Source organism: Oncorhynchus mykiss, chromosome 11 (assembly GCF_013265735.2).
Source record: "Oncorhynchus mykiss isolate Arlee chromosome 11, USDA_OmykA_1.1, whole genome shotgun sequence".
In the NCBI taxonomy this organism is placed as follows: domain Eukaryota; kingdom Metazoa; phylum Chordata; class Actinopteri; order Salmoniformes; family Salmonidae; genus Oncorhynchus; species Oncorhynchus mykiss.
Genome location: NC_048575.1, coordinates 84,052,760 through 84,078,131, shown reverse-complemented (window position 1 = coordinate 84,078,131; position 25,372 = coordinate 84,052,760). Strand labels below are relative to the sequence as shown.

Here is a 25,372-nt window from a genome sequence, read left to right as displayed (position 1 = left end):
GGCCCCTGAACAGGCCACGTTTACCACCCTCTGCCCCAACGGGCCCCGTTTACCACCCTCTGCCCCAACGGGCCCCGTTTACCACCCTCTGCCTGAACAGGCCCCGTTTACCACCCTCTGCCCCAACGGGCCCCTGAACAGGCCCCGTTTACCACCCTCTGCCTCAACGGGCCCCGTTTACCACCCTCTGCCCCAACGGGCCCCGTTTACCACCCTCTGCCCCAACGGGCCCCGTTTACCACCCTCTGCCCCAACGGGCCCCTTTACCACCCTCTGCCTGAACAGGCCCCGTTTACCACCCTCTGCCCCAACGGGCCCCTGAACAGGCCCCGTTTACCACCCTCTGCCCCAACAGGCCCCGTTTACCACCCTCTGCCCCAACGGGCCCCGTTTACCACCCTCTGCCTCAACGGGCCCCTGAACAGGCCCCGTTTACCACCCTCTGCCTCAACGGGCCCCGTTTACCACCCTCTGCCTCAACGGGCCCGTTTACCACCCTCTGCCCCAACGGGCCCCTGAACAGGCCCCGTTTACCACCCTCTGCCTCAACGGGCCCCTGAACAGGCCCCGTTTACCACCCTCTGCCTCAACTGGCCCCTGAACAGGCCCCGTTTACCACCCTCTGCCCCAACAGGCCCCGTTTACCACCCTCTGCCCCAACGGCCCCGTTTACCACCCTCTGCCCCAACAGGCCCCTTTTACCACCCTCTGCCCCAACAGGCCCCGTTTACTACCCTCTGCCCCAACGGGCCCCGTTTACCACCCTCTGCCTCAACGGGCCCGTTTACCACCCTCTGCCCCAACGGGCCCCTGAACAGGCCCCGTTTACCACCCTCTGCCCCAACAGGCCCTGTTTACCACCCTCTGCCTCAACGGGCCCCTGAACAGGCCCCATTTACCACCCTCTCCCTCAACGGGCCCCGTTTACCACCCTCTGCCTCAACGGGCCCGTTTACCACCCTCTGCCTCAACGGGCCCCTGAACAGGCCCCGTTTACCACCCTCTGCCTCAACGGGCCCCGTTGACCACCCTCTGCCCCAACGGGCCCCGTTGACCACCCTCTGCCCCAACGGGCCCCGTTGACCACCCTCTGCCCCAACGGGCCCCGTTGACCACCCTCTGCCCCAACGGGCCCCTGAACAGGCCCCGTTTACCACCCTCTGCCCCAACGGGCCCCGTTTACCACCCTCTGCCTCAACGGGCCCCGTTTACCACCCTCTGCCTCAACGGGCCCGTTTACCACCCTCTGCCCCAACGGGCCCCTGAACAGGCCCCGTTTACCACCCTCTGTCCCAACAGGCCCCGTTTACCACCCTCTGCCCCAACGGGCCCCGTTTACCACCCTCTGCCTCAACGGGCCCCTGAACAGGCCCCGTTTACCACCCTCTGCCCCAACGGGCCCCTGAACAGGCCCCGTTTACCACCCTCTGCCTCAACGGGCCCCTGAACAGGCCCCGTTTACCACCCTCTGCCCCAACAGGCCCCGTTTACCACCCTCTGCCCCAACGGGCCCCGTTTACCACCCTCTGGCCCAACAGGCCCCGTTTACCACCCTCCCTCTGCCCCACCCTCAGGCCCCGTTTACCACCCTCTGCCCCAACGGGCCCCTGGACAGGCCCCGTTTACCACCCTCTGCCCCAACGTGCCCCGTTTACCACCCTCTGCCTCAACGGGCCCCTGAACAGGCCCCGTTTACCACCCTCTGCCTCAACGGGCCCCTGAACAGGCCCCGTTTACCACCCTCTGCCCCAACGGGCCCGTTTACCACCCTCTGCCCCACCCTCAGGCCCCGTTTACCACCCTCTGCCCCAACGGGCCCCTGGACAGGCCCCGTTTACCACCCTCTGCCCCAACGTGCCCCGTTTACCACCCTCTGCCTCAACGGGCCCCGTTTACCACCCTCTGCCTCAACGGGCCCCGTTTACCACCCTCTGCCCCAACGGGCCCCGTTTACCACCCTCTGCCCCAACGGGCCCCGTTTACCACCCTCTGCGCCAACGGGCCCCGTTTACCACCCTCCTCCCCAACGGGCCCCTGGACAGGCCCCGTTTACCACCCTCTGCCCCAACGTGCCCCGTTTACCACCCTCTGCCTCAACGGGCCCCGTTTACCACCCTCTGCCCCAACGGGCCCCGTTTACCACCCTCTGCCCCAACGGGCCCCGTTTACCACCCTCTGCCTCAACGGGCCCCTGAACAGGCCCCGTTTACCACCCTCTGCCCCAACGGGCCCCGTTTACCACCCTCTGCCCCAACGGGCCCCGTTTACCACCCTCCTCCCCAACGGGCCCCGTTTACCACCCTCCTCCCCAACGGGCCCCGTTTACCACCCTCTGCCCCAACGGGCCCCTCTGCCTCAACGGGCCCCTGAACAGGCCCCGTTTACCACCCTCTGCCCCAACGGGCCCCGTTTACCACCCTCTGCCCCAACGGGCCCCGTTTACCACCCTCCTCCCCAACGGGCCCCGTTTACCACCCTCCTCCCCAACGGGCCCCGTTTACCACCCTCCTCCCCAACGGGCCCCATTTACCACCCTCTGCCCCAACGGGCCCCGTTTACCACCCTCTGCGCCAACGGGCCCCGTTTACCACCCTCCTCCCCAACGGGCCCCGTTTACCACCCTACTCCCCAACGGGCCCCGTTTACCACCCTCCTCCCCAACGGGCCCCGTTTACCACCCTCCTCCCCAACGGGCCCCGTTTACCACCCTCTGCCCCAACGGGCCCCGTTTACCACCCTCTGCCCCAACGGGCCCCGTTTACCACCCTCTGCCCCAACGGGCCCCGTTTACCACCCTCTGCCCCAACGGGCCCCGTTTACCACCCTCTGCCTCAACGGGCCCCGTTTACCACCCTCTGCCTCAACGGGCCCCGTTTACCACCCTCTACCCCAACGGCCCCGTTTACCACCCTCTGCCCCAACGGGCCCGTTTACCACCCTCTGCCTCAACGGGCCCCGTTTACCACCCTCTGCCTCAACGGGCTCCGTTTACCACCCTCTGCCCCAACGGGCCCCGTTTACCACCCTCTGCCTCAACGGGCCCCGTTTACCACCCTCTGCCTCAACGGGCCCCGTTTACCACCCTCCTCCCCAACGGGCCCCGTTTACCACCCTCCTCCCCAACGGGCCCCGTTTACCACCCTCTGCCCCAACGGGCCCCGTTTACCACCCTCTGCGCCAACGGGCCCCGTTTACCACCCTCCTCCCCAACGGGCCCCGTTTACCACCCTCCTCCCCAACGGGCCCCGTTTACCACCCTCTGCGCCAACGGGCCCCGTTTACCACCCTCTGCCTCAACGGGCCCCGTTTACCACCCTCCTCCCCAACGGGCCCCGTTTACCACCCTCCTCCCCAACGGGCCCCGTTTACCACCCTCTGCCCCAACGGGCCCCGTTTACCACCCTCTGCGCCAACGGGCCCCGTTTACCACCCTCCTCCCCAACGGGCCCCGTTTACCACCCTCCTCCCCAACGGGCCCCGTTTACCACCCTCTGCGCCAACGGGCCCCGTTTACCACCCTCTGCCTCAACAGGCCCCTGAGCAGGCCCCGTTTTCCACCCTCTGCCTCAACGGGCCCCTGAACAGGCCCCGTTTACCACCCTCTGCCCCAACGGGCCCCGTTTACCACCCTCTGCCCCAACAGGCCCCTTTTACCACCCTCTGCCCCAACGGGCCCCTGAACAGGCCCCGTTTACCACCCTCTGCCTCAACGGGCCCCGTTTACCACCCTCTGCCTCAACGGGCTCCGTTTACCACCCTCTGCCCCAACGGGCCCCGTTTACCACCCTCTGCCTCAACGGGCCCCGTTTACCACCCTCTGCCCCAACGGGCCCCGTTTACCACCCTCTGCCCCAACAGGCCCCTTTTACCACCCTCTGCCCCAACGGGCCCCTGAACAGGCCCCGTTTACCACCCTCTGCCTCAACGGGCCCCGTTTACCACCCTCTGCCTCAACGGGCTCCGTTTACCACCCTCTGCCCCAACGGGCCCCGTTTACCACCCTCTGCCTCAACGGGCCCCGTTTACCACCCTCTGCCTCAACGGGCCCCGTTTACCACCCTCTGCCTCAACGGGCCCCTGAACAGGCCCCGTTTACCACCCTCTGCCTCAACGGGCCCCGTTTACCACCCTCTGCCTCAACGGGCCCCGTTTACCACCCTCTGCCTCAACGGACCCCGTTTACCACCCTCTGCCCCAACGGGCCCCGTTTACCACCCTCTGCCTCAACGGGCTCCGTTTACCACCCTCTGCCCCAACGGGCCCCGTTTTTCCTCCCTCTGCCTCAACGGGCCCCTGAACAAGGCCGTTTACCACCCTCTGCCTCAACAGGCCCCGTTTAGCACCCTCTGCCCCAACGGGCCCCTGGACAGGCCCCGTTTACCACCCTCTGCCCCAATGGGCCCCGTTTACCACCCTCTGCCCCAACGGGCCCCGTTTACCACCCTCCTCCCCAACGGGCCCCGTTTACCACCCTCCTCCCCAACGGGCCCCGTTTACCACCCTCTGCCCCAACGGGCCCCGTTTACCACCCTCTGCCCCAACGGGCCCCGTTTACCACCCTCTACCCCAACGGCCCCGTTTACCACCCTCTGCCCCAACTGGCCCGTTTACCACCCTCTGCCCCAACGGGCCCGTTTACCACCCTCTGCCCCACCCTCAGGCCCCGTTTACCACCCTCTGCCCCAACGGGCCCCTGGACAGGCCCCGTTTACCACCCTCTGCCCCAACGTGCCCCGTTTACCACCCTCTGCCTCAACGGGCCCCTGAACAGGCCCCGTTTACCACCCTCTGCCTCAACGGGCCCCTGAACAGGCCCCGTTTACCACCCTCTGCGCCAACGGGCCCCGTTTACCACCCTCTGCCTCAACGGGCCCCGTTTACCACCCTCTGCCTCAACGGGCCCCGTTTACCACCCTCTGCCTCAACGGGCCCCTGAACAGGCCCCGTTTACCACCCTCTGCCCCAACGGGCCCCGTTTACCACCCTCTGCCTCAACGGGCTCCGTTTACCACCCTCTGCCCCAACGGGCCCCGTTTTTCCTCCCTCTGCCTCAACGGGCCCCTGAACAAGGCCGTTTACCACCCTCTGCCTCAACAGGCCCCGTTTAGCACCCTCTGCCCCAACGGGCCCCTGGACAGGCCCCGTTTACCACCCTCTGCCCCAACGGGCCCCGTTTACCACCCTCTGCGCCAACGGGCCCCGTTTACCACCCTCCTCCCCAACGGGCCCCGTTTACCACCCTCCTCCCCAACGGGCCCCGTTTACCACCCTCTGCGCCAACGGGCCCCGTTTACCACCCTCTGCCCCAACGGGCCCCGTTTACCACCCTCTGCCTCAACGGGCCCCTGAACAGGCCCCGTTTACCACCCTCTGCCTCAACGGGCCCCTGAACAGGCCCCGTTTACCACCCTCTGCCCCAACGGGCCCCGTTTACCACCCTCTGCCCCAACAGGCCCCTTTTACCACCCTCTGCCCCAACGTGCCCCGTTTACCACCCTCTGCCTCAACGGGCCCCTGAACAGGCCCCGTTTAGCACCCTCTGCCTCAACGGGCCCCTGAACAGGCCCCGTTTACCACCCTCTGCCCCAACGGGCCCCGTTTACCACCCTCTGCCCCAACAGGCCCCTTTTACCACCCTCTGCCTCAACGGGCCCCGTTTACCACCCTCTGCCTCAACGGGCTCCGTTTACCACCCTCTGCCCCAACGGGCCCCGTTTACCACCCTCTGCCTCAACGGGCCCCGTTTACCACCCTCTGCCTCAACGGGCCCCGTTTACCACCCTATGCCTCAACGGGCCCCTGAACAGGCCCCTTTTACCACCCTCTGCCTCAACGGGCCCCGTTTACCACCCTCTGCCTCAACGGGCCCCTGAACAGGCCCCGTTTACCACCCTCTGCCTCAACAGGCCCCGTTTAGCACCCTCTGCCCCAACGGGCCCCTGGACAGGCCCCGTTTACCACCCTCTGCCCCAACGGGCCCCGTTTACCACCCTCTGCGCCAACGGGCCCCGTTTACCACCCTCTGCCTCAACGGGCCCCGTTTACCACCCTCTGCCTCAACGGGCCCCGTTTACCACCCTATGCCTCAACGGGCCCCTGAACAGGCCCCGTTTACCACCCTCTGCCTCAACGGGCCCCGTTTACCACCCTCTGCCTCAACGGGCCCCGTTTACCACCCTCTGCCTCAACGGGCCACGTTTACCACCCTCTGCCCCAACGGGCCCCGTTTACCACCCTCTGCCCCAACAGGCCCCTTTTACCACCCTCTGCCTCAACGGGCCCCGTTTACCACCCTCTGCCTCAACGGGCCCCTGAACAGGCCCCGTTTACCACCCTCTGCCTCAACAGGCCCCGTTTAGCACCCTCTGCCCCAACGGGCCCCTGGACAGGCCCCGTTTACCACCCTCTGCCACAATGGGCCCCGTTTACCACCCTCTGCCCCAACGGGCCCCGTTTACCACCCTCTGCGCCAACGGGCCCCGTTTACCCCCCTCCTCTCCAACGGGCCCCGTTTACCACCCTCCTCCCCAACGGGCCCCGTTTACCACCCTCTGCGCCAACGGGCCCCGTTTACCACCCTCTGCCCCAACGGGCCCCGTTTACCACCCTCTGCCCCAACGGGCCCCGTTTACCACCCTCTGTCCCAACGGGCCCCGTTTACCACCCTCTGCCTCAACGGGCCCCGTTTACCACCCTCTACCCCAACGGCCCCGTTTACCACCCTCTGCCCCAACAGGCCCGTTTACCACCCTCTGCCCCACCCTCAGGCCCCGTTTACCACCCTCTGCCCCAACGGGCCCCTGGACAGGCCCCGTTTACCACCCTCTGCCCCAATGTGCCCCGTTTACCACCCTCTGCCTCAACGGGCCCCTGAACAGGCCCCGTTTACCACCCTCTGCCTCACCGGGCCCCTGAACAGGCCCCGTTTACCACCCTCTGCCCCAACGGGCCCCGTTTACCACCCTCTGCCCCAACGGGCCCCTGAACAGGCCCCGTTTACCACCCTCTGCCCCAACGTGCCCCGTTTACCACCCTCTGCCCCAACGGGCCCCGTTTACCACCCTCTGCCTCAACGGGCCCCGTTTACCACCCTCTACCCCAACGGCCCGTTTACCACCCTCTGCCCCAACGGGCCCGTTTACCACCCTCTGCCCCAACGGGCCCGTTTACCACCTTCTGCCCCAACGGGCCCGTTTACCACCCTCTGCCCCACCCTCAGGCCCCGTTTACCACCCTCTGCCCCAACGGGCCCCTGGACAGGCCCCGTTTACCACCCTCTGCCCCAACGTGCCCCGTTTACCACCCTCTGCCTCAACGGGCCCCTGAACAGGCCCCGTTTACCACCCTCTGCCTCAACGGGCCCCTGAACAGGCCCCGTTTACCACCCTCTGCCCCAACGGGCCCCGTTTACCACCCTCTGCCCCAACAGGCCCCTTTTACCACCCCCTGCCCCAACGGGCCCCTGAACAGGCCCCGTTTACCACCCTCTGCCTCAACGGGCCCCGTTTACCACCCTCTGCCTCAACGGGCCCCGTTTACCACCCTCTGCCTCAACGGGCTCCGTTTACCACCCTCTGCCCCAACGGGCCCCGTTTACCACCCTCTACCCCAACGGCCCCGTTTACCACCCTCTGCCCCAACGGGCCCCGTTTACCACCCTCCTCCCCAACGGGCCCCGTTTACCACCCTCCTCCCCAACGGGCCCCGTTTACCACCCTCTGCCCCAACGGGCCCCGTTTACCACCCTCTGCCCCAACGGGCCCCGTTTACCACCCTCTACCCCAACGGCCCCGTTTACCACCCTCTGCCCCAACTGGCCCGTTTACCACCCTCTGCCCCAACGGGCCCGTTTACCACCCTCTGCCCCACCCTCAGGCCCCGTTTACCACCCTCTGCCCCAACGGGCCCCTGGACAGGCCCCGTTTACCACCCTCTGCCCCAACGTGCCCCGTTTACCACCCTCTGCCTCAACGGGCCCCTGAACAGGCCCCGTTTACCACCCTCTGCCTCAACGGGCCCCTGAACAGGCCCCGTTTACCACCCTCTGCGCCAACGGGCCCCGTTTACCACCCTCTGCCTCAACGGGCCCCGTTTACCACCCTCTGCCTCAACGGGCCCCGTTTACCACCCTCTGCCTCAACGGGCCCCTGAACAGGCCCCGTTTACCACCCTCTGCCCCAACGGGCCCCGTTTACCACCCTCTGCCTCAACGGGCTCCGTTTACCACCCTCTGCCCCAACGGGCCCCGTTTTTCCTCCCTCTGCCTCAACGGGCCCCTGAACAAGGCCGTTTACCACCCTCTGCCTCAACAGGCCCCGTTTAGCACCCTCTGCCCCAACGGGCCCCTGGACAGGCCCCGTTTACCACCCTCTGCCCCAACGGGCCCCGTTTACCACCCTCTGCGCCAACGGGCCCCGTTTACCACCCTCCTCCCCAACGGGCCCCGTTTACCACCCTCCTCCCCAACGGGCCCCGTTTACCACCCTCTGCGCCAACGGGCCCCGTTTACCACCCTCTGCCCCAACGGGCCCCGTTTACCACCCTCTGCCTCAACGGGCCCCTGAACAGGCCCCGTTTACCACCCTCTGCCTCAACGGGCCCCTGAACAGGCCCCGTTTACCACCCTCTGCCCCAACGGGCCCCGTTTACCACCCTCTGCCCCAACAGGCCCCTTTTACCACCCTCTGCCCCAACGTGCCCCGTTTACCACCCTCTGCCTCAACGGGCCCCTGAACAGGCCCCGTTTACCACCCTCTGCCCCAACGGGCCCCGTTTACCACCCTCTGCCCCAACAGGCCCCTTTTACCACCCTCTGCCTCAACGGGCCCCGTTTACCACCCTCTGCCTCAACGGGCTCCGTTTACCACCCTCTGCCCCAACGGGCCCCGTTTACCACCCTCTGCCTCAACGGGCCCCGTTTACCACCCTCTGCCTCAACGGGCCCCGTTTACCACCCTATGCCTCAACGGGCCCCTGAACAGGCCCCTTTTACCACCCTCTGCCTCAACGGGCCCCGTTTACCACCCTCTGCCTCAACGGACCCCTGAACAGGCCCCGTTTACCACCCTCTGCCTCAACAGGCCCCGTTTAGCACCCTCTGCCCCAACGGGCCCCTGGACAGGCCCCGTTTACCACCCTCTGCCCCAACGGGCCCCGTTTACCACCCTCTGCCTCAACGGGCCCCGTTTACCACCCTCTGCCTCAACGGGCCCCGTTTACCACCCTATGCCTCAACGGGCCCCTGAACAGGCCCCGTTTACCACCCTCTGCCTCAACGGGCCCCGTTTACCACCCTCTGCCTCAACGGGCCCCGTTTACCACCCTCTGCCTCAACGGGCCACGTTTACCACCCTCTGCCCCAACGGGCCCCGTTTACCACCCTCTGCCCCAACAGGCCCCTTTTACCACCCTCTGCCTCAACGGGCCCCGTTTACCACCCTCTGCCTCAACGGGCCCCTGAACAGGCCCCGTTTACCACCCTCTGCCTCAACAGGCCCCGTTTAGCACCCTCTGCCCCAACGGGCCCCTGGACAGGCCCCGTTTACCACCCTCTGCCACAATGGGCCCCGTTTACCACCCTCTGCCCCAACGGGCCCCGTTTACCACCCTCTGCGCCAACGGGCCCCGTTTACCCCCCTCCTCTCCAACGGGCCCCGTTTACCACCCTCCTCCCCAACGGGCCCCGTTTACCACCCTCTGCGCCAACGGGCCCCGTTTACCACCCTCTGCCCCAACGGGCCCCGTTTACCACCCTCTGCCCCAACGGGCCCCGTTTACCACCCTCTGTCCCAACGGGCCCCGTTTACCACCCTCTGCCTCAACGGGCCCCGTTTACCACCCTCTACCCCAACGGCCCCGTTTACCACCCTCTGCCCCAACAGGCCCGTTTACCACCCTCTGCCCCACCCTCAGGCCCCGTTTACCACCCTCTGCCCCAACGGGCCCCTGGACAGGCCCCGTTTACCACCCTCTGCCCCAATGTGCCCCGTTTACCACCCTCTGCCTCAACGGGCCCCTGAACAGGCCCCGTTTACCACCCTCTGCCTCACCGGGCCCCTGAACAGGCCCCGTTTACCACCCTCTGCCCCAACGGGCCCCGTTTACCACCCTCTGCCCCAACGGGCCCCTGAACAGGCCCCGTTTACCACCCTCTGCCCCAACGTGCCCCGTTTACCACCCTCTGCCCCAACGGGCCCCGTTTACCACCCTCTGCCTCAACGGGCCCCGTTTACCACCCTCTACCCCAACGGCCCGTTTACCACCCTCTGCCCCAACGGGCCCGTTTACCACCCTCTGCCCCAACGGGCCCGTTTACCACCTTCTGCCCCAACGGGCCCGTTTACCACCCTCTGCCCCACCCTCAGGCCCCGTTTACCACCCTCTGCCCCAACGGGCCCCTGGACAGGCCCCGTTTACCACCCTCTGCCCCAACGTGCCCCGTTTACCACCCTCTGCCTCAACGGGCCCCTGAACAGGCCCCGTTTACCACCCTCTGCCTCAACGGGCCCCTGAACAGGCCCCGTTTACCACCCTCTGCCCCAACGGGCCCCGTTTACCACCCTCTGCCCCAACAGGCCCCTTTTACCACCCCCTGCCCCAACGGGCCCCTGAACAGGCCCCGTTTACCACCCTCTGCCTCAACGGGCCCCGTTTACCACCCTCTGCCTCAACGGGCCCCGTTTACCACCCTCTGCCTCAACGGGCTCCGTTTACCACCCTCTGCCCCAACGGGCCCCGTTTACCACCCTCTGCCTCAACGGGCCCCGTTTACCACCCTCTGCCTCAACGGGCCCCGTTTACCACCCTATGCCTCAACGGGCCCCTGAACAGGCCCCGTTTACCACCCTCTGCCTCAACGGGCCCCGTTTACCACCCTCTGCCTCAACGGGCCCCGTTTACCACCCTCTGCCTCAACGGGCCCCGTTTACCACCCTCTGCCCCAACGGGCCCCGTTTACCACCCTCTGCCCCAACAGGCCCCTTTTACCACCCTCTGCCCCAACAGGCCCCTTTTACCACCCTCTGCCCCAACGGGCCCCTGAACAGGCCCCGTTTACCACCCTCTGCCCCAACGTGCCCCGTTTACCACCCTCTGCCTCAACGGGCCCCTGAACAGGCCCCGTTTACCACCCTCTGCCTCAACGGGCCCCTGAACAGGCCCCGTTTACCACCCTCTGCGCCAACGGGCCCCGTTTACCACCCTCTGCCTCAACGGGCCCCGTTTACCACCCTCTACCCCAACGGCCCCGTTTACCACCCTCTGCCCCAACGGGCCCCGTTTACCACCCTCTGCCCCAACGGGCCCGTTTACCACCCTCTGCCCCACCCTCAGGCCCCGTTTACCACCCTCTGCCCCAACGGGCCCCTGGACAGGCCCCGTTTACCACCCTCTGCCCCATCGTGCCCCGTTTACCACCCTCTGCCTCAACGGGCCCCTAAACAGGCCCCGTTTACCACCCTCTGCCTCAACGGGCCCCTGAACAGGCCCCGTTTACCACCCTCTGCCCCAACGGGCCCCGTTTACCACCCTCTGCCCCAACAGGCCCCTTTTACCACCCTTCGCCCCAACGGGCCCCTGAACAGGCCCCGTTTACCACCCTCTGCCTCAACGGGCCCCGTTTACCACCCTCTGCCTCAACGGGCCCCGTTTACCACCCTCTGCCTCAACGGGCTCCGTTTACCACCCTCTGCCCCAACGGGCCCCGTTTACCACCCTCTGCCTCAACGGTCCCCGTTTACCACCCTCTGCCTCAACGGGCCCCGTTTACCACCCTATGCCTCAACGGGCCCCTGAACAGGCCCCGTTTACCACCCTCTGCCTCAACGGGCCCCGTTTACCACCCTCTGCCTCAACGGGCCCCGTTTACCACCCTCTGCCTCAACGGGCCCCGTTTACCACCCTCTGCCCCAACGGGCCCCGTTTACCACCCTCTGCCCCAACAGGCCCCTTTTACCACCCTCTGCCTCAACGGGCCCCGTTTACCACCCTCTGCCTCAACGGGCCCCTGAACAGGCCCCGTTTACCACCCTCTGCCTCAACAGGCCCCGTTTAGCACCCTCTGCCCCAACGGGCCCCTGGACAGGCCCCGTTTACCACCCTCTGCCTCAACGGGCCCCTGAACAGGCCCCGTTTACCACCCTCTGCCTCAACGGGCCCCGTTTACCACCCTCTGCCTCAACGGGCCCCGTTTACCACCCTCTGCCTCAACGGGCCCCGTTTACCACCCTCTGCCCCAACGGGCCCCGTTTACCACCCTCTACCCCAACGGGCCCCGTTTACCACCCTCTGTCCCAACGGGCCCGTTTACCACCCTCTGCCCCAACGGGGCCCGTTGGGGAGGACATTCCCTGTTTACCACCCTCTGCCTCAACGGGCCCCTGGACAGGCCCCGTTTACCACCCTCTGCCCCAATGGGCCCCGTTTACCACCCTCTGCCCCAACAGGCCCCGTTTACCACGCTCTGCCTCAACAGGCCCCGTTTACCACCCTCTGCCCCAACGGGCCCCGTTTACCTCCCTCTGCCTCAACGGGCCCCTGAACGGGCCCGTTTACCACCCTCTACCCCAACGGGCCCCGTTTACCACCCTCTGCCTCAACGGGCCCCGTTTACCACCCTCTACCCCAACAGGCCCCGTTTACCACCCTCTGCCTGAACAGGCCCGTTTACCACCCTCTGCCTTCTACGGGCCCCTGAACAGGCCCCGTTTACCACCCTCTGCGCCAACGGGACCCGTTTATCACCCTCTGCCCCAACGGGCCCCGTTTACCACCCTCTGCCTCAACGGGCCCCTGAACAGGCCCCGTTTACCACCCTCTGTGCCAACGGGCCCCGTTTACCACCCTCTGCCTCAACGGGCCCCGTTTACCACCCTCTGCCTCAACGGTCCCCGTTTACCACCCTCTGCCTCAACGGGCCCCGTTTACCACCCTATGCCTCAACGGGCCCCTGAACAGGCCCCGTTTACCACCCTCTGCCTCAACGGGCCCCGTTTACCACCCTCTGCCTCAACGGGCCCCGTTTACCACCCTCTGCCTCAACGGGCCCCGTTTACCACCCTCTGCCCCAACGGGCCCCGTTTACCACCCTCTGCCCCAACAGGCCCCTTTTACCACCCTCTGCCTCAACGGGCCCCGTTTACCACCCTCTGCCTCAACGGGCCCCTGAACAGGCCCCGTTTACCACCCTCTGCCTCAACAGGCCCCGTTTAGCACCCTCTGCCCCAACGGGCCCCTGGACAGGCCCCGTTTACCACCCTCTGCCTCAACGGGCCCCTGAACAGGCCCCGTTTACCACCCTCTGCCTCAACGGGCCCCGTTTACCACCCTCTGCCTCAACGGGCCCCGTTTACCACCCTCTGCCTCAACGGGCCCCGTTTACCACCCTCTGCCCCAACGGGCCCCGTTTACCACCCTCTACCCCAACGGGCCCCGTTTACCACCCTCTGTCCCAACGGGCCCGTTTACCACCCTCTGCCCCAACGGGGCCCGTTGGGGAGGACATTCCCTGTTTACCACCCTCTGCCTCAACGGGCCCCTGGACAGGCCCCGTTTACCACCCTCTGCCCCAATGGGCCCCGTTTACCACCCTCTGCCCCAACAGGCCCCGTTTACCACCCTCTGCCTCAACGGGCTCCGTTTACCACCCTCTGCCCCAACGGGCCCCGTTTACCACCCTCTGCCTCAACGGTCCCCGTTTACCACCCTCTGCCTCAACGGGCCCCGTTTACCACCCTATGCCTCAACGGGCCCCTGAACAGGCCCCGTTTACCACCCTCTGCCTCAACGGGCCCCGTTTACCACCCTCTGCCTCAACGGGCCCCGTTTACCACCCTCTGCCTCAACGGGCCCCGTTTACCACCCTCTGCCCCAACGGGCCCCGTTTACCACCCTCTGCCCCAACAGGCCCCTTTTACCACCCTCTGCCTCAACGGGCCCCGTTTACCACCCTCTGCCTCAACGGGCCCCTGAACAGGCCCCGTTTACCACCCTCTGCCTCAACAGGCCCCGTTTAGCACCCTCTGCCCCAACGGGCCCCTGGACAGGCCCCGTTTACCACCCTCTGCCTCAACGGGCCCCTGAACAGGCCCCGTTTACCACCCTCTGCCTCAACGGGCCCCGTTTACCACCCTCTGCCTCAACGGGCCCCGTTTACCACCCTCTGCCTCAACGGGCCCCGTTTACCACCCTCTGCCCCAACGGGCCCCGTTTACCACCCTCTACCCCAACGGGCCCCGTTTACCACCCTCTGTCCCAACGGGCCCGTTTACCACCCTCTGCCCCAACGGGGCCCGTTGGGGAGGACATTCCCTGTTTACCACCCTCTGCCTCAACGGGCCCCTGGACAGGCCCCGTTTACCACCCTCTGCCCCAATGGGCCCCGTTTACCACCCTCTGCCCCAACAGGCCCCGTTTACCACGCTCTGCCTCAACAGGCCCCGTTTACCACCCTCTGCCCCAACGGGCCCCGTTTACCTCCCTCTGCCTCAACGGGCCCCTGAACGGGCCCGTTTACCACCCTCTACCCCAACGGGCCCCGTTTACCACCCTCTGCCTCAACGGGCCCCGTTTACCACCCTCTACCCCAACAGGCCCCGTTTACCACCCTCTGCCTGAACAGGCCCGTTTACCACCCTCTGCCTTCTACGGGCCCCTGAACAGGCCCCGTTTACCACCCTCTGCGCCAACGGGACCCGTTTATCACCCTCTGCCCCAACGGGCCCCGTTTACCACCCTCTGCCTCAACGGGCCCCTGAACAGGCCCCGTTTACCACCCTCTGTGCCAACGGGCCCCGTTTACCACCCTCTGCCTCAACGGGCCCCGTTTACCACCCTCTGCCTCAACGGTCCCCGTTTACCACCCTCTGCCTCAACGGGCCCCGTTTACCACCCTATGCCTCAACGGGCCCCTGAACAGGCCCCGTTTACCACCCTCTGCCTCAACGGGCCCCGTTTACCACCCTCTGCCTCAACGGGCCCCGTTTACCACCCTCTGCCTCAACGGGCCCCGTTTACCACCCTCTGCCCCAACGGGCCCCGTTTACCACCCTCTGCCCCAACAGGCCCCTTTTACCACCCTCTGCCTCAACGGGCCCCGTTTACCACCCTCTGCCTCAACGGGCCCCTGAACAGGCCCCGTTTACCACCCTCTGCCTCAACAGGCCCCGTTTAGCACCCTCTGCCCCAACGGGCCCCTGGACAGGCCCCGTTTACCACCCTCTGCCTCAACGGGCCCCTGAACAGGCCCCGTTTACCACCCTCTGCCTCAACGGGCCCCGTTTACCACCCTCTGCCTCAACGGGCCCCGTTTACCACCCTCTGCCTCAACGGGCCCCGTTTACCACCCTCTGCCCCAACGGGCCCCGTTTACCACCCTCTACCCCAACGGGCCCCGTTTACCACCCTCTGTCCCAACGGGCCCGTTTACCACCCTCTGCCCCAACGGGGCCCGTTGGGGAGGACATTCCCTGTTTACCACCCTCTGCCTCAACGGGCCCCTGGACAGGCCCCGTTTACCACCCTCTGCCCCAATGGGCCCCGTTTACCACCCTCTGCCCCAACAGGCCCCGTTTACCACGCTCTGCCTCAACAGGCCCCGTTTACCACCCTCTGCCCCAACGGGCCCCGTTTACCTCCCTCTGCCTCAACGGGCCCCTGAACGGGCCCGTTTACCACCCTCTACCCCAACGGGCCCCGTTTACCACCCTCTGCCTCAACGGGCCCCGTTTACCACCCTCTACCCCAACAGGCCCCGTTTACCACCCTCTGCCTGAACAGGCCCGTTTACCACCCTCTGCCTTCTACGGGCCCCTGAACAGGCCCCGTTTACCACCCTCTGCGCCAACGGGACCCGTTTATCACCCTCTGCCCCAACGGGCCCCGTTTACCACCCTCTGCCTCAACGGGCCCCTGAACAGGCCCCGTTTACCACCCTCTGTGCCAACGGGCCCCGTTTACCACCCTCTGCCTCAACGGGCCCCGTTTACCACCCTCTACCCCAACGGCCCCGTTTACCACCCTCTGCCCCAACGGGCCCGTTTACCACCCTCTGCCCCAACGGGCCCGTTTACCACCCTCTGCCCCACCCTCAGGCCCCGTTTACCACCCTCTGCCCCAACGGGCCCCTGGACAGGCCCCGTTTACCACCCTCTGCCCCATCGTGCCCCGTTTACCACCCTCTGCCTCAACGGGCCCCTCAACAGGCCCCGTTTACCACCCTCTGCCTCAACGGGCCCCTGAACAGGCCCCGTTTACCACCCTCTGCCCCAACGGGCCCCGTTTACCACCCTCTGCCCCAACAGGCCCCTTTTACCACCCTCTGCCCCAACGGGCCCCTTGAACAGGCCCCGTTTACCACCCTCTGCCTCAACGGGCCCCGTTTACCACCCTCTGCCTCAAAGGGCCCCGTTTACCACCCTCTGCCTCAACGGGCTCCGTTTACCACCCTCTGCCTCAACGGGCCCCGTTTACCACCCTCTGCCCCAACGGGCCCCGTTTACCACCCTCTGCCCCAACGGGCCCCGTTTACCACCCTCTGCCCCAACGGGCCCCGGTTACCACCCTCTGCGCCAACGGGCCCGGTTACCACCCTCTGCGCCAACGGGCCCGGTTACCACCCTCTGCCCCAACGGGCCCCGTTTACCACCCTCTGCCTCAACGGGCCCCGTTTACCACCCTCTGCCTCAACGGGCTCCGTTTACCACCCTCTGCCTCAACGGGCCCCGTTTACCACCCTCTGCCCCAACGGGCCCCGTTTACCACCCTCTGCCTCAACGGGCCCCGTTTACCACCCTCTGCCTCAACGGGCCCCGTTTACCACCCTCTGCCCCAACGGGCCCCGTTTACCACCCTCTGCCTCAACGGGCCCCGTTTACCACCCTCTGCCTCAACGGGCCCCGTTTACCACCCTCTGCCCCAACGGGCCCCGTTTACCACCCTCTGCCCCAACGGGCCCCGTTTACCACCCTCTGCCCCAACGGGCCCCGTTTACCACCCTCTGCCCCAACGGGCCCCGTTTACCACCCTCTGCCTCAACGGGCCCCGTTTACCACCCTCTGCCTCAACGGGCCCCGTTTACCACCCTCTGCCCCAACGGGCCCCGTTTACCACCCTCTGCCCCAACGGGCCCCGTTTACCACCCTCTGCCCCAACGGGCCCGGTTACCACCCTCTGCCCCAACGGGCCCGGTTACCACCCTCTGCGCCAACGGGCCCCGTTTACCCCCCTCTGCCCCAACGGGCCCCGTTTACCACCCTCTGCCCCAACGGGCCCCGTTTACCACCCTCTGCCCCAACGGGCCCCGTTTACCACCCTCTGCCCCAACGGGCCCCGTTTACCACCCTCTGCCTCAACGGGCCCCGTTTACCACCCTCTGCCCCAACGGGCCCCGTTTACCTCCCTCTGCCTCAACGGGCCCCTGAACAGGCCCGTTTACCACCCTCTGCCTCAACAGGCCCCGTTTACCACCCTCTGCCCCAACGGGCCCCTGAACAGGCACCGTTTACCACCCTCTGCCTCAACGGGCCCCTGGACAGGCCCCGTTTACCACCCTCTGCCCCAACGGGCCCCGTTTACCACCCTCTGCCCCAACAGGCCCCGTTTACCACCCTCTGCCTCAACGGGCCCCGTTTACCACCCTCTGCCTCAACGGGCCCCGTTTACCACCCTCTGCCCCAACGGGCCCCGTTTACCTCCCTCTGCCTCAACGGGCCCCTGAACAGGCCTGTTTACCACCCTCTGCCTCAACAGGCCCCGTTTACCACCCTCTGCCCCAACGGGCCCCTGAACATTCCCCGTTTACCACCCTCTGCCCCAACGGGCCCCTGGACAGGCCCCGTTTACCACCCTCTGCCCCAATGGGCCCCGTTTACCACCCTCTGCCCCAACAGGCCCCGTTTACCACCCTCTGCCTCAACATGCCCCGTTTACCACCCTCTGCCTGAACAGGCCCGTTTACCACCCTCTGCCTCAACGGGCCCCTGAACAGGCCCCGTTTATCACCCTCTACCTTAACGGGCCCCTGAACAGGCCCCGTTTACCACCCTCTACCTTAACGGGCCCCGTTTACCACCCTCTGCCTCAACGGGCCCCGTTTACCACCCTCTGCCTCAACGGGCCCCGTTTACCACCCTCTGCCTCAAAAGGCCTCGTTTACCACCCTCTTTCTCAATGGGCCCCGTTTACCACCCTCTGCCTCAACGGGCCCCTGAACAGGCCCCGTTTACCACCCTCTGCCTCAACGGGCCCGTTTACCACCCTCTGCCCCAACGGGCCCCTGAACAGGCCCTGTTTACCACCCCCTGCCTCAACGGGCCCCTGAACAGGCCCCGTTTACCACCCTCTGCCCCAACGGGCCCCGTTTACCACCCTCTGCCCCAACAGGCCCCTTTTACCACCCTCTGCCCCAACGGGCCCCTGAACAGGCCCCGTTTACCACCCTCTGCCTCAACGGGCCCCTGAACAGGCCCCGTTTACCACCCTCTGCCCCAACGGAACCCGTTTACCACCCTCTGCCCCAACGGGCCCCGTTTACCACCCTCTACCCCAACATGCCCCGTTTACCACCCTCTACCCCAACGTGCCCGTTTACGACCCTCTGCCCAAACAGGCCCCGTTTACCACCCTCTGCCCCAACGGGCCCCGTTTACCACCCTCTGCCCCAACGGGCCCCGTTTACCACCCTCTGCCCCAACGGGCCCCGTTTACCACCCTCTGCCCCAACGGGCCCCGTTTACCACCCTCTGCCCCAACGGGCCTCGTTTACCACCCTCTGTCCCAACGGGCCCCGTTTACCACCCTCTGCCTCAACGGGCCCCGTTTACCACCCTCTGCCTCAACGGGCCCCGTTTACCACCCTCTGCCTCAACGGGCCCCGTTTACCACCCTCTGCCTCAACGGGCCCCGTTTACCACCCTCTGCCTCAACGGGCCCCGTTTACCACCCTCTACCCCAACGTGCCCGTTTACGACCCTCTGCCCAAACAGGCCCCGTTTACCACCCTCTGCCCCAACGGGCCCCGTTTACCACCCTCTGCCCCAACGGGCCCCGTTTACCACCCTCTGCCCCAACGGGCCCCGTTTACCACCCTCTGCCCCAACGGGCCCCGTTTACCACCCTCTGCCCCAACGGGCCTCGTTTACCACCCTCTGTCCCAACGGGCCCCGTTTACCACCCTCTGCCTCAACGGGCCCCGTTTACCACCCTCTGCCCCAACAGGCCCCGTTTACCACCCTCTGCCTCAACGGGCCCCGTTTACCACCCTCTGCCTCAACGGGCCCCGTTTACCACCCTCTGCCTCAACGGGCCCCGTTTACCACCCTCTGCCCCAACGGGCCCCGTTTACCTCCCTCTGCCTCAACGGGCCCCTGAACAGGCCCGTTTACCACCCTCTGCCTCAACAGGCCCCGTTTACCACCCTCTGCCCCAACGGGCCCCTGAACATTCCCCGTTTACCACCCTCTGCCTCAACGGGCGCCTGGACAGGCCCCGTTTACCACCCTCTGCCCCAATGGGCCCCGTTTACCACCCTCTGCCCCAACGTGCCCCGTTTACCACCCTCTGCCTCAACGGGCCCCTGAACAGGCCCCGTTTACCACCCTCTGCCCCAACAGGCCCCGTTTACCACCCTCTGCCTCAACGGGCCCCTGAACAGGCTCCGTTTACCACCCTCTGCCCCTACGGGCCCCGTTTACCACCCTCTGCCTCAACGGGCCCCTGAACAGGCCCCGTTTACCACCCTCTGCCCCTACGGGCCCCGTTTACCACCCTCTGCCCCAACGGGCCCTGTTTACCACCCCCTGCCCCAACGGGCCCCGTTTACCACCCTCTACTTTAACAGATTTAGTTTGATAACAGAACACACACGTGGTTGTCGTGTCCCTCCTTGTCGGGTTTCATACCGTAAGGGCTGTAGCCAACTCTTCTTGTAGGGCATGTCAATCATAAGAGTGGTTTCAGCACATCAGATGTTATTGGTCCATACACATATTTAACAGATGTTATTGGTCCATACACATATTTAACAGATGTTATTGGTCCATATTTAACAGATGTTATTGGTCCATATTTAAAAGATGTTATTGGTCCATACACATATTTAACAGATGTTATTGGTCCATATTTAACAGATGTTATTGGTCCATATTTAACAGATGTTATTGGTCCATACACATATTTAACAGATGTTATTGGTCACATATTTAACAGATGTTATTGGTCCATATTTAACAGATGTTATTGGTCCATACACATATTTAACAGATGGTATTGGTCCATATTTAACAGATGTTATTGGTCACATACACATATTTAACAGATGTTATTGGTCCATATTTAACAGATGTTATTGGTCCATACACATATTTAACAGATGTTATTGGTCACATATTTAACAGATGTTATTGGTCCATATTTAACAGATGTTATTGGTCCATATTTAACAGATGTTATTGGTCCATATTTAACAGATGTTATTGGTCCATACACATATTTAACAGATGTTATTGGTCACATATTTAACAGATGTTATTGGTCCATATTTAACAGATGTTATTGGTCCATACACATATTTAACAGATGGTATTGGTCCATATTTAACAGATGTTATTGGTCCATACACATATTTAACAGATGGTATTGGTCCATATTTAACAGATGTTATTGGTCCATATTTAACAGATGTTATTGGTCCCATACTCATATTTAACAGATGTTATTGGTCCATATTTAACAGATGTTATTGGTCCATACACATATTTAACAGATGGTATTGGTCCATATTTAACAGATGTTATTGGTCCATACACATATTTAACAGATGTTATTACGTAACTAAATGCTTGTGTTCCTAGCTCCAATAGTGCAGTAATATCTAACAATACACAAGAATACACACATGTAAAGTAACAGAATAGAATGACTCCAGTATGGAACCAGGCTATCATGTCCCCAACCAAGGCATAAAGCTGCTGGTCTTTACAGGTCTGGATGTGATGGAGGACGGTGTGACTCTAGTGACAGACCACAGAGGAAGGAACTCAGGGGAGGCCTATGTCCAGTTCCTGTCCCAGGAGCAGGCTGACGAGGCCCTGACCAGAGACAGAGAGGTCATCGGAAACCGGTAGGAACACTCATACCTTCAACCTCTGGAGTTGATTTCTGCAGAAATATAATTAGCATAATCTAATTAGCATAATCTAATTAGCATAATACAACAAATCTCCATCAAAATCTCTGAGTTTAATCTAGAGCTACAGTGAGTGGACACCTGTTCCTCCAACATCTCATTAATATGGACTTGGTCCCTCCTTTGTTTTTGGGATCCCGAGTGGCACAGCGGGTCTAAGGCATCTGCATCTCAGTGCTAGAGTCCCTGGTTCGAAACCAGGCTGTGTCATATCCGGCCGTGATTGGGAGTCCCATAGGGCGGTGCACAATTGGCCCGGCGTCTTTAGGCTTTGGCCGTCATTGTAAATAAGAATTTGTTCTTAACTGACTTGCCCAGTTAAATAGCCTTGGGGCGGCAGGGTAGCCTAGTGGTTAGAGCGTTGGACTAGTAACCAGAAGGTTGCAAGTTCAAATCCCCGAGCTGACAAGAAGGTTGCAAGTTCAAATCCCCAAGTTCAAATCCCCGAGCTGACAAGGTACAAATCTGTTAACCCACTAGGCCGTCATTGAAAATACGAATTTGTTCTTAACTGACTTGCCTAGTTAAATAAAGGTAAAATAGCTTAGTGCCATACATTATGGATCAAATACCTTTTTCATAATTTCGATCTTGTCTAAACGCTGCAACTCCCCAACGGGCTCGGGAGGTGAAGGTCGAGTTATGCGTCCTCGGAAACAACATGACCTGCCAAACCGCGCTTCTTAACACCTGCTCGCTTAACCCGTAAGCCAGCCGCACCAATGTGTCAGAGGAAACACTGTTCAACTGACGACCGAAGTCAGCCTGCAGGCGCCCGGCCCGTCACAAGGAGTCGCTAGAGTGCCATGAGCCAAGTAAGGCCAACTCCTCCCCTAATCCGGACAGCGCTGGGCCAACTCCTCCCCTAATCCGGACAACGCTGGGCCAAACCCTCCCCTAATCCGGACAACCCCTCCCCTAATCCAGACAACGCTGGGCCAATTGTGTACCCACCCTATGGGACTACTGATCACGGCCGGTAATGACACAGCCTGGGATCAACCCCCCCCCCCCCCCTCTACACAGCCTGGGATCAACCCCCCCCCCCCCCCCCCCCCTCTACACAGCCTGGGATCAACCCCCCCCCCCCCCCTCTACACAGCCTGGGATCAACCCCCCCCCTCTACACAGCCTGGGATCAACCCCCCCTCTACACAGCCTGGGATCAACCCCCCCCCCCCTCTACACAGCCTGGGATCAACCCCCCCCTCTACACAGCCTGGGATCAACCCCCCCTCTACACAGCCTGGGATCAACCCCCCCTCTACACAGCCTGGGATCAACCCCCCCCCCCCCCCTCTACACAGCCTGGGATCAACCCCCCCCCCCCCCCCCCTCTACACAGCCTGGGATCAACCCCCCCTCTACACAGCCTGGGATCAACCCCCCCCCCCCCCCCTCTACACAGCCTGGGATCAACCCCCCCCCCCCCCCTCTACACAGCCTGGGATCAACCCCCCCTCTACACAGCCTGGGATCAACCCCCCCCCCCCCCCCCCTCTACACAGCCTGGGATCAACCCCCCCTCTACACAGCCTGGGATCAACCCCCCCCCCCCCCCCTCTACACAGCCTGGGATCAACCCCCCCCCTCTACACAGCCTGGGATCAACCCCCCCCTCTACACAGCCTGGGATCAACCCCCCCTCTACACAGCCTGGGATCAACCCCCCCCTCTACACAGCCTGGGATCAACCCCCCCCCCCCCCCCCTCTACACAGCCTGGGATCAACCCCCCCCCCTCTACACAGCCTGGGATCAACCCCCCCCCCCCCCCCCTCTACACAGCCTGGGATCAACCCCCCCCCTCTACACAGCCTGGGATCAACCCCCCCCCCCCCCCCTCTACACAGCCTGGGATCAACCCCCCCCCCCCCCCCTCTACACAGCCTGGGATCAACCCCCCCTCTACACAGCCTGGGATCAACCCCCCCCCCCCCCCCCCTCTACACAGCCTGGGATCAACCCCCCCCCTCTACACAGCCTGGGATCAACCCCCCCCCCTCTACACAGCCTGGGATCAACCCCCCCCTCTACACAGCCTGGGATCAACCCCCCCTCTACACAGCCTGGGATCAACCCCCCCTCTACACAGCCTGGGATCAACCCCCCCCCCCCCCCCCTCTACACAGCCTGGGATCAACCCCCCCCCCCCCCCCTCTACACAGCCTGGGATCAACCCCCCCTCTACACAGCCTGGGATCAACCCCCCCCCCCCCCTCTACACAGCCTGGGATCAACCCCCCCCCCCCCCTCTACACAGCCTGGGATCAACCCCCCCTCTACACAGCCTGGGATCAACCCCCCCCCCCCCCCCCCCTCTACACAGCCTGGGATCAACCCCCCCTCTACACAGCCTGGGATCAACCCCCCCCCCCCCCCTCTACACAGCCTGGGATCAACCCCCCCCCCCCCCCCCTCTACACAGCCTGGGATCAACCCCCCCCCCCCCTCTACACAGCCTGGGATCAACCCCCCCTCTACACAGCCTGGGATCAACCCCCCCCCCCCCCCCCTCTACACAGCCTGGGATCAACCCCCCCTCTACACAGCCTGGGATCAACCCCCCCCCCCCCCCCCCTCTACACAGCCTGGGATCAACCCCCCCCCTCTACACAGCCTGGGATCAACCCCCCCTCTACACAGCCTGGGATCAACCCCCCCCCCCCCCCCCTCTACACAGCCTGGGATCAACCCCCCCCCTCTACACAGCCTGGGATCAACCCCCCCCCCCCCCCCCTCTACACAGCCTGGGATCAACCCCCCCCCCCCCCTCTACACAGCCTGGGATCAACCCCCCCTCTACACAGCCTGGGATCAACCCCCCCCCCCCCCCCCCCTCTACACAGCCTGGGATCAACCCCCCCTCTACACAGCCTGGGATCAACCCCCCCCCCCCCCCCCCTCTACACAGCCTGGGATCAACCCCCCCCCTCTACACAGCCTGGGATCAACCCCCCCCCTCGACACAGCCTGGGATCAACCCCCCCCCCTCTACACAGCCTGGGATCAACCCCCCCCCTCTACACAGCCTGGGATCAACCCCCCCTCTACACAGCCTGGGATCAACCCCCCCCCCCCCCCCCTCTACACAGCCTGGGATCAACCCCCCCCCTCTACACAGCCTGGGATCAACCCCCCCCCCCCCCCCCCCTCTACACAGCCTGGGATCAACCCCCCCCCTCTACACAGCCTGGGATCAACCACCCCCCCCCCCCCCCCCCCTCTACACAGCCTGGGATCAACCCCCCCCCTCGACACAGCCTGGGATCAACCCCCCCCCCTCTACACAGCCTGGGATCAACCCCCCCTCTACACAGCCTGGGATCAACCCCCCCCCCCCCCCCCTCTACACAGCCTGGGATCAACCCCCCCTCTACACAGCCTGGGATCAACCCCCCCCCCCCCCCCCTCTACACAGCCTGGGATCAACCCCCCCTCTACACAGCCTGGGATCAACCACCCCCCCCCCCCCCCCCCTCTACACAGCCTGGGATCAACCCCCCCCCTCGACACAGCCTGGGATCAACCCCCCCCCCTCTACACAGCCTGGGATCAACCCCCCCTCTACACAGCCTGGGATCAACCCCCCCCCCCCCCCCCCCTCTACACAGCCTGGGATCAACCCCCCCTCTACACAGCCTGGGATCAACCCCCCCCCCCCCCCCTCTACACAGCCTGGGATCAACCCCCCCTCTACACAGCCTGGGATCAACCCCCCCCCCCCCTCTACACAGCCTGGGATCAACCCCCCCTCTACACAGCCTGGGATCAACCCCCCCCCTCTACACAGCCTGGGATCAACCCCCCCCCCCCCCCCCTCTACACAGCCTGGGATCAACCCCCCCTCTACACAGCCTGGGATCAACCCCCCCCCTCTACACAGCCTGGGATCAACCCCCCCCCCCCCCCCCCCTCTACACAGCCTGGGATCAACCCCCCCCCCCCCCCCCCCCCCCCTCTACACAGCCTGGGATCAACCCCCCCCCCCCCCCCCCCTCTACACAGCCTGGGATCAACCCCCCCCCCCTCTACACAGCTTCTAAATGGATTAGTTTTGAACGCTTTCTTGTTAAACCCTCGTTCAGTTCAGAGCTGACTGTCTACTATGCTTTATATATTTTCCGACCATGACCTTTACCCATGATCCTGTCTTGACCGTGTCCTGACAGTATGACTGTGTCACCAGGGG

General features: G+C 64.2%; 1 protein-coding gene across 6 annotated transcripts in view; it reads left to right on the top strand.

Annotated features, from left to right (window-relative positions):
• The window catches only part of grsf1 (G-rich RNA sequence binding factor 1), a 38,689-nt gene that overhangs the window by 6,069 nt on the left and 7,248 nt on the right, over positions 1-25,372 (top strand). For all 6 annotated transcript variants that reach the window (XR_005034776.1, XR_005034773.1, XR_005034775.1 and 3 more), the window contains exon 5: positions 20,977-21,115. Coding sequence is in view for 2 of the 6 variants with exons in the window: in XM_036936578.1 (XP_036792473.1) it covers positions 20,977-21,115 (139 nt within the window). In the remaining 4 variants the exon portion in view is untranslated. The remainder of the gene's footprint in view (positions 1-20,976; positions 21,116-25,372) is intronic.